Below are 13,281 nucleotides of genomic sequence, written 5' to 3'. Positions count from 1 at the left end.
ACTGGCGGTTCATGGTGTTGCAGGTTCCCAGCAGCTCTCCCAGGCATCCCTCCATTCACCCCGACAGCCGGCACTGGACGCCGCTGACGTTTGCTGTGCTGCATGGACACATCTCTGTAGTCCAGGTGAGCTCCTGCCGGGTGCACAGTGTGCCCTCGGATTGCCAGGTGGACTGGGCCCCAAGCGTAGCCCCAGTCTCGCCTGAGTGAGCGGCTGCCTGGAATCAGAGATGGCAGAGGCGCTGCTTAAGGCTGGCCCACCTGGTTCACTGCACAGAGAGGGCATCAGTGCAGACACGTGTGGGACGTTAGGTGCCCGCAGTGCCAGGCTGGCTGGCACCTCTGTGTCTGTCGGCGAGTCTCAGGGCATGCTGGAATCTGTGTGAACGTGCCGAGTCTTCTCTCCTGCAAGCGCCCATCTGACCCTCGGCTTCTGCTCCATGAGCTCCCCGTGGAGCCAGCTTGGCGTCGCTGTGTCCTTCCTGTTCTGCCCTCCCCATCGACAGGCTCAGTCTCTCCGTCCCCCGGGTCCTGAGAGAGGACTCGGATGGGCATGGCTCACCGGGTGAGCCACGCCATGTCGGGCCCACCTTGGCCCAGCTGGCTGTGCTGGCACGAGGGCAGGGATCAGGCCTAGAAGTGGAAGCCGTCGGAGAGCAGTGTCCAGCCCAGCTGGGGCGCTGGCCACACTGCCCCTCGACTCCCGGACTCCTGTTCTAGAGAACTGTGGCCCTCCTTCCTGGGAGCTGGGCTAGCGCCCTTGCCGTCCGCTAGATTGTGGTCCTCCCAGGGCGGGGTCGTGTCCGGCTGACTCCTCGCTGTCAGCACAGCCCTGGCCTACAGTAGTGACTCGAGAGATGGTGGTCACCCGGCAGGCTGCTGTGTCAGCCTGCTTTTCGGTGACTGCCGTCTTCAGGACCCGAGCCAATTCACACCCAGCCGCGGCGGCCTGCAGGGCTGCGCGGCGCCGGCCTGGCCTGGTGCCCCCACCTCTGCCTCCCTGGCATGCTGTCTGCACGGGGTTCCTGGCCGACCGCTCCCCCACTCCCCACGCACTGGAGGGAGGCCGAGAGGGCAACTGGCCCCCACGCCTGGCGTCGGGCTGAGGGCGGGGGCCCCTGGATTGCCACTCGCGTGCTCTGAGGAGGCTCTGGTCTTCAGAAGCCTGGGAGGGATGGAAGATAGCTCTCCCGCCACCGGCCAGGGAGGAGCTGAAAGGCGCCTGTTGGGACGGGGCAGACAGCACCCTGCCCCCGAGCCGCCCGGGGTGTCAGCCCTGCCCCTCCGTGCCCTGGCGAGGCCCCTGCTGGAAGGGGGGCCTGAGTCACCGACAGTGAGGTCTGCTCCCAGCCGGGGGTGCCCATCGACGCCCTCTGGTGAGGACCCAGGGAGCTGCGAGTCCTGGAGCCCCGTGGAGTGGGGCAGCGTCCCCCACAGTCCCAGCAATGCTGCGAGGCAGGCCTCTTCCCATTTCCCAGAGGGGAGACTGGGGCTCGCAGAGGCCAGGTGCCTGCCCTCTGTCACTCACCTGCTGGCGGCCAGCACTGGCCCTCAACTCTTTCTGATTCTAACACCTGTGCCTTCCCCATGACCTCTGCTGCCTCCCAGAGCCTCAGTTTCCCCCAGTAGATTGCGGGGGGGGCAATACTTTCTGTTCCGCTCATCTCCAGGTCACTGCACTTAGTTTGTGGGAAAGCATTTGAAAGAGAGAAAAAGCTCAGAGGTCCCCACAGCTTAGGGGCTGGGTCCAAGGCCACAAGAGTGGAGGTGATGATTCTAGAAACTCGGAGCCCTGAGGGTCACCGGGGGGTTCTAAAGTTCTGGTTCTGGGGCTGCCTGGGGGAGCTGGGTGTTGGTCAGCGGCCTGGAGGAGGCTAAAGGCTGGTCCCATGAGGCCTCTCCTGTGCACATGCCAGGCCCTCCTGCACACTGACGTGTCCCCCCTGTGCCCTGGCAGTTGCTGCTGGACGCTGGTGCCCACGTGGAGGGCTCGGCGGTGAACGGTGGCGAGGACAGCTACGCGGAGACGCCCCTGCAGCTGGCCTCTGCAGCTGGTAGGTACCCACAGGCTCTGCCTGCCCTTCCCCGCAGTGTCACCCAGGTTGGTGGGCCTGTTCTAGACATTTGGCCACACACTCAGACCCCTGCGGGAGCCTTGAAACCCTCCTTCCAGGCTGTTTGGGGGGCCCCTGGCCACATCCATCAGTGTTTCTGCTGAGCTCGGCGCACAGGCGGGACCAGCAGAGGGGCACAGTGGTGTGGATGGTGTCAGCACCCTCCGCCTGCCTTTCTTTTAGGGAACTATGAGCTGGTCAGCTTGTTGCTGAGCCGAGGCGCTGACCCCCTTCTCAGCATACTCGAAGCCAACGGCATGGCCTCCTCCCTCCACGAGGATATGAACTGCTTCAGCCACTCGGCTGCCCACGGCCACAGGTACCCACCCAGGCGGCCTGCCCGTGTGATGTGGGCATGAAACAGGCTCTCGGAGCCTCGATTCCCCAACGGGGAGCAGACGAGCTAGGCCTACAGATCTTTCCAGAGATGGAGGGCTTGCGGGCGAGCCAGCCAGAAAGAGAGGCAGGTCCTCCCCTCGCACAGGGGCCCCAGAGGTTGGAGGGCCTGGAGACGCTGAGGGCCGGTCCCATGGAGGCCCCACAGCTCCTTGCAGACCTGGGACTGGCCGGGGTCTCCTGATGCCCAGGGCAGCCTCTCCCGTTTCCCGTAAGACTCTACTCTGCACCGGCCCGGCTCGGCTTGGTGGCTCGGCGGCTCCGTGCCACCGTGGCCTTGGCACTCCAGGGCCTTCCACAGAGAATCTGGCTCTGCCGGGAAGCTCCCGGCGGCTCTGCGGGAAATCACATCCCGTTCCAAGAGCAGATGGTGGACCCGGCTTTGTGGGGCCAGGCCTGCCCAGGGGTGTGAGGGGGCAGCGGATGGCCCGGAGCCGTGAGGCGGTCGCGGGGCAGGAGACGCGGAGGCGGTTAGTGGAAGGCGGAGAAGGGCCGGCCCACAGCCACTGCACTCCTGCGGGGGCCTGCCGCACCTTCTGCCCAGCCTGCACCGGCCTCAGGTGGCCGGCTCCGCTGGGCGGCCGCGGCACCCTGCCTGGAGGCGGCCTGTCTGCTGCTCTGCTTCTCCATCCCCTCTGGAGCAGGCACGGCGGCCGGCTCACCCTCACACGCCAGCGCCCGCCACAAGCTGGGGCTCCATGACCTGTGGAGCTGGCAAAGCTACAGCTGCCTGACCCCGTGGGGGTGACCCCGGTCCCTCAGGGAGGCTCTGGGCCACAAACTTGGCTCCCTGGCACAGCCTGGCCTCCATCACAGAGTGGGGAGGGGCCTGGCCCCCAGGTGGCCTTTGGGCCACCCAGGCTGCAGCCATCCCAAAGCCTCAGGCCACAGGATGTGACAGAAAGAGCCTGGGACGTGGGCCGGAAGTCCTACGTCTGAGTCTGCACTCCTGCCCCCTGTGACCTTGAGCAAGACGTGTTCATGCCCTGTGGGTGGGTTTCAACACAGCGGTAAACGACGTGCTCCGCCTAGTCTAACACTGGCACCGTCGTATGTAAGAGTGAATTCTATGCAACCGGCACCCCACTTCACGCTTAGTGGAAGGGAGGGGAACACGTGAGTATCAGCCTGTCCGGTGTTTCAGACACTGTCACGTGTGTAAAGTTGGCTGCTGTTAGGAGGGCTGCTGTGTATCAGGCTCTGCATTCAATGCCAGCACATTGGCCTCACATTACCCCCGGGAGAGGATGATGCTGACGCCCTGTCCGACAGACGATGAAGCCCTCAGGGCTCAGAGAGGCAGAACAACCTGTCTGAGGTCACACAGCCAGGATGGCAGGGCACACTTGGCCCCAAAGCCCATGACTTCTCGGCAGTGCCAGGACGGCAGAGGGAGGGGGTGCCCCATACCCTCCCCTCCTCCCCCAGGTGTCGAGTGGGGGCGCTGGGAGCCCTGGCCCAGCCTGCCTGGGAGGGGAAGACCACGAGTGCTGTGTGCCCACAGATGCTCCGTAGCAGCTCGTCTGGGCCATGGGGCACTGCAGGGCAGCTTGAGTGGACACCGTCTGTGGCGGGGACCTCAGGCACCGCCTCCTCATCCCTCGGCCCGCAGGAACGTCCTGAGGAAGCTCCTGACGCAGCCGCAGCAGGCCAAAGCAGATGTGCTGTCCCTGGAGGAGATCCTGGCCGAGGGCGTTGAGGAGGGCGGCACGACCAGCCAGGGCAGCGGCAGCGAGGGGCCCGTGCGCCTGAGCCGGCCCCGCACGAAGGCCCTGCAGGAAGCCATGTACCACAGCGCGGAGCACGGCTACGTGGACATCACCATGGAGCTGAGGACGCTGGGTGAGGGCCCGCGCATCTGCGTGTCCACGCGCGCCTCCTGCTGCTCTTCCATAGGCCAGAGAAGGGCCGGGGTGGCGGGGCGGCTGGGCACGGCTGGGCATGGCGTGGAGCTCGGTCTGCCCAGGCCGGGCGGCCGACGGCCGGGACTGGAGACGCCTGAGCCTCAGGCAGTCCTCAGCAGGGACGCGTCTCAAGGCTGCGGCCTTAGCCCTGTGCCCTCAGGCCCTCGTCCCCCGGCCACAGCCCTGGGATGCTTAGCACTGGGGGCCTCTGTGGCTCTGAGTCAGCACTTCCCGTCGGCTCGATGCTCTCTGCCGCTCGGCCAACCCCTTGCCCTCCCCTGGTCTGTGAGTCTGTGGACTCCTCCTCTCCTCCAGGAAGGCTAGTCAGACAGACAGACAGACCTGCTGGGACCCTGGCTGTGCCACCTCTGCTGGCGCGGATGATCCTCACCTAAGAATGTGGAGTCACGTGAAGGCCAGGGCCAGTGCTGGCTCCCGGCGAGCGCTCAGTGCCTGGTGGTCGCTGCATTACTATGACGGGGGCCACGACGACAGCACCTAGTCCTGGGCCAAGACAGCAAGAGGCCACGTGACCTTCTCGCACATCAGCCTCAGTGTTCCCCACTGTAAAATGGGATGTCACTCCCACCTACAGTCGGCCAACCGAGGATGCTAACCCATGTCATCACGTCTGGTGGGGAATGCCACCGGTCCTTTTTCTTAATCCACAGTGAGGCTGGGGGTGAGACGCTCTCTCTCTAATTACCAGGAACACAACTCGTTTTGGTCGCAGCCTTCACAGAGTAGTTTTAAATTGCTCTGTGTCCCCACTGACACGCTCCAGGGAGCTGGTAAACAGTAATACGTGCACTGGACGTGCGCTGACGACCGGTGACCTGGGTGCTGGTGAAGCCCTCCGTGATGGCATAGGCATGGGGGCCACCTGTCCTTGAGCGCCCTGCATATTTTCTAGGCATCCAAGTCCACCTGGCCACTGCCCATAATTAATGGGCCCTCCCAGCCAGTAATTCCAGGCCCGGCGAGCCGTGGGGCCAGTGTGGGTGCTGGGACAAAGAGCTTGGGCTCCCTCCCCTTGTCTGATGAGGGCCTGGAGCCCCTCCGACCTCTCACGAGGCCTTCGTTAGGCTGCGTGCAGGAATGGGACCAGGACTCAGGAGAATGACGGCCCGCCCCTCCCCTGCCTGGGCCCAGGTGTCCCCTGGAAGCTGCACGTGTGGATCGAGTCTCTGAGGACCTCCTTCTCCCAGTCACGGTACTCGGTGGTGCAGAGCCTCCTGCGGGACTTCAGCTCCATCAAGGAGGAGGAGTACAACGAGGAGCTGGTGACCGAGGGCTTGCAGCTCATGTTCGACATCCTCAAGACCAGCAAAGTGAGTGTCGCCAGGCAGGTCCCCACCCCTGGTCCGAGAGCGCTGGGTTCCAGAGCCAACAGCCCTGACCCAGACCACACGATGGACACATAGACTAACACACAGGCAGACAGACGCAGGGACATTCCCCACACACGGACGGACGCAGGCACCGCCCCACACACAGGTGGACGCCCCCCCCACCCCTGGACTCGTGCTGTCTGCTGCAGAGGGCAGAGGCTGTGGGTGTGTCCGGGCTGGGGCCTGGCCAGAAGAGCAACGTGGGGAATCGGTGATGCAGGAACTGGCCTCTCCTGCGGAGCCACACCCGGCAGGAGCAGAAGGCAGCAGCTGCGCTCATCCTGGCCTGGACTCCTGAAGTTAGCCTGACACGGCTGTGGCTGGACACACACACCGCGGCGGGCGCGGGCTCACAGGCCCTCTCTCTGCCTCCCCCCAGAATGACTCAGTCATCCAGCAGCTGGCTGCCATCTTCACACACTGCTACGGCAGCACGCCCATCCCCAGCATTCCCGAGATCCGGAAGACCCTGCCGGCCAGACTCGGTGAGGGCCTGTCCCCACCCGCCACCCACACTTTCCAGATCCCCCGCCCATCTTTCCTCCTCTTTCTCTCCCTCTCATCTTGGTCTTCCTTTCCCATTGCCAAGCGCCAAGGCCCTGGCCTCAGTTTCTCTGCTTCTCACCTTCGTATCCCCCTGCCCCCTTCACACACCTCAGCACACGTCAGAGAACCCGAGGGGGCTTGCCGGTCACCGCCCTGCTCTCTTCCCTCCTGGCAGACCCACACTTTTTGAACAACAAGGAGATGTCAGACGTGACCTTCCTGGTGGAAGGCAAGCTGTTCTATGCACACAAAGTCCTGCTGGTGACAGCTTCCAACAGGTGGGTGGCCTCCTTGGGTCACGGAGTCCCAGCCCCGGGGGTGGGGGGGGGCTTGGTTCACATGAGGGGACAGTGACGTGCTGGGGAGGAGCCCTGCCCTCAGAGCGTGGTCGCTGGCAGCAGAGCCCCCCTGCACCGGGGCGTGGACAGCAGCGCGGAGCCAGGCTCTCCAGGAGGAGCTCTGAGTGCATTCTTTCTGGTCGAGTTACTGCTTTGGATGATTAGAAAACAAATATTCTGGGACGAAGGGTCAATCTTCCGGCCACAGGCGTCACGGTCATTCCTCTGGGGGCAGCGGGGACAGAACGGGGCTCAGCCCAGCCGTCAGCCCCGACCACGTAAAACGTCACTTGCCAAGAATTATTTTAGGAGCACGGCGGTAATTTTTAAATGCTCCATCTCCTGGGGGTGGGCCAGGTGACGGATGGTGCCATTGCGGCACAGTTGTAGAGCGAAGGTCGCATTCAAGACCTGCCTTGTTCCTTTTCCTTTGGTCCAGGTTCAAGACGCTGATGACGAATAAATCGGAACACGACGGCGACAACAGCAAAACCATCGAGATCAGCGACATGAAGTACCACATCTTCCAGGTGTGTGGGGTGGCGCCCGCACGCCTCGGCCGTGCCGCCGGGCTCTGCCTGTCTGGGCTGCCGGGAAGCTGTGCGTCCATCCTCCCTTCCCGTCCATCCCAGTGCCCCTGTTTTCTGCGGGATCAACGGTCGGGCTGGCATGTCCGGGTCTCCCAGGCAGAGTAGCTGTTCTCTTGTGGCCTGCGGCTCCTGAGCTCCAGCTGCTGGCTGGACTCACAGACGTGCGAGGACAGGCACACACCACACACGTGTGTGAGCCCTCGTTCCTCGGAGCAAGCTCCCGGCAACAGGGGTGCTGCCTGAGCACCTATTGGAAATGCAGACCCTCATCCCACCCGACCTCCCGCGTCTATGAGACTCCGGGTGGGAAGTGTGCACGTGGTTTGTGGAGCCCTGGTGTGGGTCGTGTCACTTGTCCCATGTTGGACCAGCCATGGCGGCCAAGCAGAAGAGGCCGAGATGAGCCCATCCTGGGCGTGGAAGGTCAAGGTCAGGTCTTGTGATCTCCAGGCTTTGGAGGACATCAGAGGTTGCATAATGGAAACTTCTGAGGCCCGGCTGCCAGCCGTGGCCGCAAGGTCTGGAGGAGGAGCATGGCTGGGATCTCAGCTGAGCCCATTGGAGAGCTGCTGTCTGGGAAGTGGTGACTGTGGGGCCCCAGGCTGCAGGGGTGAGCCTTAGGAGCTGAGGCCACGAGGCAGCCGGTGTGTAGGCGCAGGAGCTGGCCCTGCGCAGGATGGGTTTGTGACCTGATGGGAGAGATCTGAGTCTGAGAAGCACGAGAAGCTGCCGTCTGCACTGGCTCGGTCCTCTCCCGTCTCGCTCTAGTGCTGGTCTAGCACGTGGCCATTTCCAGGAGCTGTGGAGACGGCAGTGCACGGGACAGGGGCCCGTCCTCTGGGGGCAGGATTATGAAGCCACGGGGTGGGTGGGGTCGGGGAGGCCCTGGGATGCAGGAGAGGGGCGTCTAGCCCAGAGTGGGGAGGAGGAGGGAAGTCTCCTGGGCTCTCAAGGAGCAGGGCAGCTCGCCCGTTGTCAGGAGTCCCAGGCAGAGGGAATGGCGTGTGCCAAGCCCCAAAGCCAGAGACCACAGCATGGTCAAGGACGCCCTCCGGCCTGGTCCAGGCAGCGGGTCAGAAGAACCTCCAGAAATGAGTCTGAGCTGCCCCAAGGAGCCACAGCGTGAAGTGCTTTAACCCGAACAGCTACAGAATAGTCGTCGTCACTGACACTGAGACAGCATGACTCCAAGTGCTGTGTCTCTGTCCTCAGTTATGCTTCACAGGAAAGTCTCGGGAGGCATAGGTATATCATCATCCCCTCTTGGTAGAGGAGGAGTCAGAGGCACAGAGAAGTTGAGTAACTTCCCCAGGGTCACACAGCTGGGAAGTGATAGAGCCAGGATGCAAACCTAGGATGTGGGGGAGGATCAAGTTTGCCTGTACAAAGGTCACTCTGGGAGGTGAGGAAGGGATTGGAGGGGGCCTGACTGCAGGCAGGGGACCAGTTAGGAGGCTGTTGAGAAATCCAGCTGATGACGATGTTGACCAGGTAGCGGCAGCGGGATGGAGGGGAGTGTATGAGGGGAGAGTGGGTAGGACTCTGTGACTGACAACGGGATGGGAGTGAGGCCCAGCATCTGGCAGGGGCAACAGAGGGGTGGGAGTATCTCCCCTTCCCTCCTTCCTGTCCCTTGAGCCAGACTCACTGTGGGGAGGGCAGCTCTAGAAACTTGTTTGACTAAGAAGCCAAAGTCCAGGTGAGCTGGAGTGTGCTGGGGTCAGACACAGGAGGCGGTGCGGGAGGGGCAGCAGGGATTGGCTGGGAGTCGAGGCAGGACACGTGGGTGGCCACTGCCGTGTAGCTGCCCATCAAGTCTGTATTTGCTCACCAGGGCAGGGGGGTCCCCAGGCCAGGACAGTCAACCAGCTTTGATGACTTCTCAGGGTTGTTAGGAGGTAGACAGGGACAACAGGCTGACATCCGTGGCACGCATGGGCCTGGGCGATGGTAGCCACTGGCCTTGGCCGTGGGTTCTCTGGGGCAGAACTCCGCCGTCACGGGGGACTACCACTTCAGATGGTGCCTCTGCACGTCGGCTCCTGCCTTCTGGGCCTTGGAGGGGTCAGGTCAGCGTGAAGCTGGCCGCCCAGGGCAGGGTTCCCTAACAGCCGGAGGCATCAGAGCAGCCCCCCGGTACCTGTGGGCTCTCAGCACTGGGAGGGGTCGTCACGACCTTTGTCTTCTGGAGGAAGGAGCAGGTCCAAGCAGTGTTGCCCAGTAGAGAAAGCGAGCCACATGTGTAACTTAACTTTTCCTAGTAGCCACATGAAAAGTAAAAAGAAGCAGGTGGAATTAATTTTAATATATTTAACCCAGTGTAACCAAAATCTTATGGTTTCAACATATGAATATACAAAAATTAATGAAATATTCTACTTTCTTTTTTCATCTTAAGTGTTTGAACTCCAGTGTGTATTTGACACTCATAGCACATCTCAGTTCAGACCCATCACATCTCAAATGCTCAGAAGCCACATGCAGCAAGTAGCTGCTGCGTCAGACAGCACGGGTGTAGACACTCGCCACGGTCACAGCCGACTAAACCCGGGGGAAAGCCGTGCCTTTCTGACATGGCTTTTGTCCCCTGTCCTGTCCCTGCAGTGTCTGTGGCGTCCCACAGTTGGTTTCCTGGTGGCCTACCCAGGGTGGAAGCAAACGCTGCTGCCTCTGCACCCAGCCCCCTGGGTGCCCAGCCCCGCCGGCTGCCTGCTGTGGGGGCAGACGAGCCCATCCTGCCTGGGAACTGTCAGGCTTTGCCAAATTAATCTACCTCTGCCTGCCAGCCAGGCACCCAGGGAGCAATTCTCGCCTGACTTCTGTGGACTCACATGCATTCAGACGACCTCAAGGAGAGCCACATGCTGTAGCTGCTGGACCTTGCCAAAACCAGCCCCAGAAATGCAGCGGGAGGCCACTGTCCGCCCAGGAAGGGGTTGCAGGTTCTGGTGTCTCCTGGCCCACACCCAAGGCCAGCCCTTAGCAGAGCCCTGGGTGAGGGTCCTCCACCTTAAACATCTACAGCTGGTGGTGGGCCGAGCACCCACTCAGCGCCCAGCGTGGGGACAGCAGAGGAACCCAGGTGTGGCCCGCCAAGGTGCACAGCGCCTAGAGGGACTGGAGGACACATGCTGTGATTGTGGTTGTTCAGATTACAGCAGGAGTTCCCACAGGGGCTGCAGAAGGCCCATGGGAGCCCAGTCCTCGGTGGGGAGGGCCTGATGTCGCCGGCCGGCCCTGGGCCATCTCTCAGCTCCTCTCCTAGCTCCTGTGCCCCGAGCTTGGGCTCCTTACCCTAGACCCTCTGCTGCTCCTGCCTGGGCCCGGGCCTGACAGAGCCCAACTGTGTGGCTGCAGCGTGTTTATTTATACGCTGGCCAGCTCCTTGCTGGGGCCATTTCTTCAGCCAACCAGGGAGAATCGTTTTTCTTTTTCCACCTGGGAGCCTCCCCAGGCTCCAGCGTGATGGCGGAGTTTGTAACTTAGACCTCAGCAGAACTGGACGTGATCCCCTGCTCCAAGGCCACTTAGTCTGATACCCCAGAGCCCTCTGCTCCCCAGAGCCCCAGGCGGGTCTGGGCGTCAGCAAGGTGACCTCTGGAGCAGACCCCGTGGCTCTGCTTTCTTTCCAAGGAGCGAATCCAGCAGGAGCTGGGGTCTGGCTCTCACCTCCACCTTGGAGTCCCAGCATGGAGAGGAAGTCTGAGGTGGGCTTCTGAGAGTAGCCAGGACTGTCGGCGCCTCAAAGCCCCACCTCCCTCCCTCCCGGCCCCATATTCAGACTGTAGGTCAAAGAGGAAATGACAGGGTGGTGCGGGTGTGCCAGAAGTGCTCTGGTGTGGGAGTCAGGAGACCCGAGGGACTTGGGCCCCATCAGCTTCCCTCCTTGGGCCTCAGTTTCCCCCGTTGTGAATGGTATCTCTCCTCCTGGGCTCCCGGGGCTGTCATGAGGCTCGACTTGAAACCATGCCGTGGGAGGAACTTGTCATTCACACAGAAGTCGGGAGAGAGAATCTTGGAGTTAACTGCTAGAGGCTGCACTCCGGGAAGACATAAACGTTTGAGTCTCAGCATGAGCGAGAGTTGTGGGATCTACACACACATGGCCAGGGGCTGGGGAGGCCTGGGCACTGCAGCTCCGTTGGCGCTCACCCGGGGCCTCTTCCTGCTGCAGCTCATGATGCAGTACCTGTACTATGGAGGGACGGAGTCCATGGACATCCCCACGACCGACGTCCTGGAGGTGAGGCTCTTGTCTGGCGCGGGAGGGGAGCCGTACCCCACCACTGCATCTCCCCGTTCACTCCACGCCTGTCTCCAGCCTGATTCGTGCGCAGGTCTTCACCCTGCTCTCAGAAACAGCATCTGGAGAGGCAAGGGGGAAAGGTGGCCCCCATGAGGACCTCCCATTCCCTGCGGGTTCCTTCTCTTCGGGTGATAGGAGGGGCCCCTCCGAGAGACTGGGACTCCTGCCCCCTGCACCCGGCCCAGAGAGTTAGAAAGGGGTCCCCGGGTGGATGGGCAGCCCAGGAGGAGCAGAAGGCGCCTGGACCGCCCACTTAGCTGTCACTGCTTAGAAACCCGACCTGCTGCTGGCCGTGCACCTGGCTGGAAGGTTGTGTAGACAGTGTGTAGCTTACTGATAAAGCCATCCCGAGGTCAGAAATCCCAACCAGCATCTGTCATCCATCCTGTGCCTCCCAAGCTGTCCCAGCAAATACCCCGATGGCCAAGCTGGAGATGAATCAAGGCCATCAGACTTGACCTGCAGGGGTGGGCAGGGCCCCTGGGGTGGGAGGAGGCAGCTGCCTGTTCCGTGATGCCTGGGCCCGGGCCTGGCCTGCATACCCAAGGCCGCCTTTGCCGCCCCACCAGCTGCTGTCAGCTGCCAGCTTGTTCCAGCTGGACGCCCTGCAGAGGCACTGCGAGATCCTGTGCTCCCAGACGCTCAGCGTGGAGAGTGCTGTGAACACCTACAAGTATGCTAAGGTGAGGGCCGGCACTCTGCTCCACCCAGGCCTCGCTGCCTCAGGGCTGTGGCCTGGCAGCTTGAAGGGCAGTGGAGGGTTAGTAACTGCCTCTGCAGCCCGGGGCTATTGCTGTCCCTGGGGTAGCACACAGCTCCCGGCCAGGCGGATCCCAGTTATATTCCAGCTGTGCTCTATGGGGCTGTGCAACCAGGCCAAATGGCTGAGCCTCTGAGTCAATCAACTCCACAGGCTTGCTTGACTTGCCCCTCAGCCTGTCCTCCAGAATCGTCCCCGTCTCAGCAGGTGTCTCTGTCACCTGCTCTGTTACTCAGACTCAAAACTTAGGAGTTACAGTTGATCTTTTTAAAATCTCCCCACTCCAAGCCATCCACCTCTGAGATGCATCGGCTGTCCCCCCACCCCCCACCTCCACAGTGCCCCCCACACCACGGTCCCCTCCCCCACGCTCCCCCCCGACGGTCCCCTCTCTTGGACGACTGCATCGGCCTGGCTCCCCGCTTCCTGGCTTCCGCCCTGCCATCCCTGAGGCTCTTTGGAAACGTTGAGACTGTGTCACCCCTCTGAGTAAACCCTCCGAAGCTTTCCCGCTACTTGCAGACTAAAGACAACCCAGCCCTTCTCACGCTTTCGAGGCCCTGGGATCCTGCCCCACCTCCCCTCCTGCCACCTCCTCTCTCTCCGCCTTGCCACGCGGCCTCTCTCCTCAGCCCGTTCCTGCGCCAGGGCTCTGTGATAACCACGCCCCTGGAGAGCTTCTCCCCAAGCCCCTCAGGAGAGCAGTGGGCCTCCGGCCTCCTCGGCGCTGACCGCTCTCTGCGGTGGCCTTGCTTGTTTGGTTCCACGGCTTCTCCGTCTCCCCTGAACTGGAGCATCAGCTCTAAGGGCATGGCGGAGACCGTGACCTCAGACCTGGCGCCCAGGGCCTGGTCCAGACCTGCACGCGGTGCTGGTTGCATTAAAACAGTTCCTGAGCGTCCACCACATGAACGCTCACCTGCTGGGCCTTGTGCTG

General features: G+C 62.3%; 2 protein-coding genes across 4 annotated transcripts in view; one reads left to right on the top strand and one right to left on the bottom strand.

Moving 5' to 3' along the window:
- The window catches only part of ABTB2 (ankyrin repeat and BTB domain containing 2), a 168,184-nt gene that overhangs the window by 152,860 nt on the left and 2,043 nt on the right, over positions 1–13,281 (top strand). For all 3 annotated transcript variants that reach the window (XM_014851069.3, XM_070487510.1, XM_070487511.1), the window contains 10 exons: positions 24–125; positions 1,957–2,053; positions 2,297–2,432; positions 4,122–4,351; positions 5,566–5,744; positions 6,184–6,289; positions 6,526–6,628; positions 7,128–7,218; positions 11,453–11,521; positions 12,154–12,267. In XM_014851069.3, the coding sequence (XP_014706555.1) occupies positions 24–125; positions 1,957–2,053; positions 2,297–2,432; positions 4,122–4,351; positions 5,566–5,744; positions 6,184–6,289; positions 6,526–6,628; positions 7,128–7,218; positions 11,453–11,521; positions 12,154–12,267 (1,227 nt within the window). The remainder of the gene's footprint in view (positions 1–23; positions 126–1,956; positions 2,054–2,296; positions 2,433–4,121; positions 4,352–5,565; positions 5,745–6,183; positions 6,290–6,525; positions 6,629–7,127; positions 7,219–11,452; positions 11,522–12,153; positions 12,268–13,281) is intronic.
- Positions 9,564–13,281, bottom strand: part of NAT10 (N-acetyltransferase 10) — a 45,004-nt gene continuing 41,286 nt past the window's right edge. Inside the window, exon 30 of the mRNA XM_014851067.3 lies at positions 9,564–11,643. The gene's annotated coding sequence lies outside the window, so the exon portion shown is untranslated. The remainder of the gene's footprint in view (positions 11,644–13,281) is intronic.

This window comes from Equus asinus, chromosome 17, assembly GCF_041296235.1.
Source record: "Equus asinus isolate D_3611 breed Donkey chromosome 17, EquAss-T2T_v2, whole genome shotgun sequence".
Classification (NCBI taxonomy): domain Eukaryota; kingdom Metazoa; phylum Chordata; class Mammalia; order Perissodactyla; family Equidae; genus Equus; species Equus asinus.
This window is presented reverse-complemented; position numbering and strand designations above follow the sequence as displayed.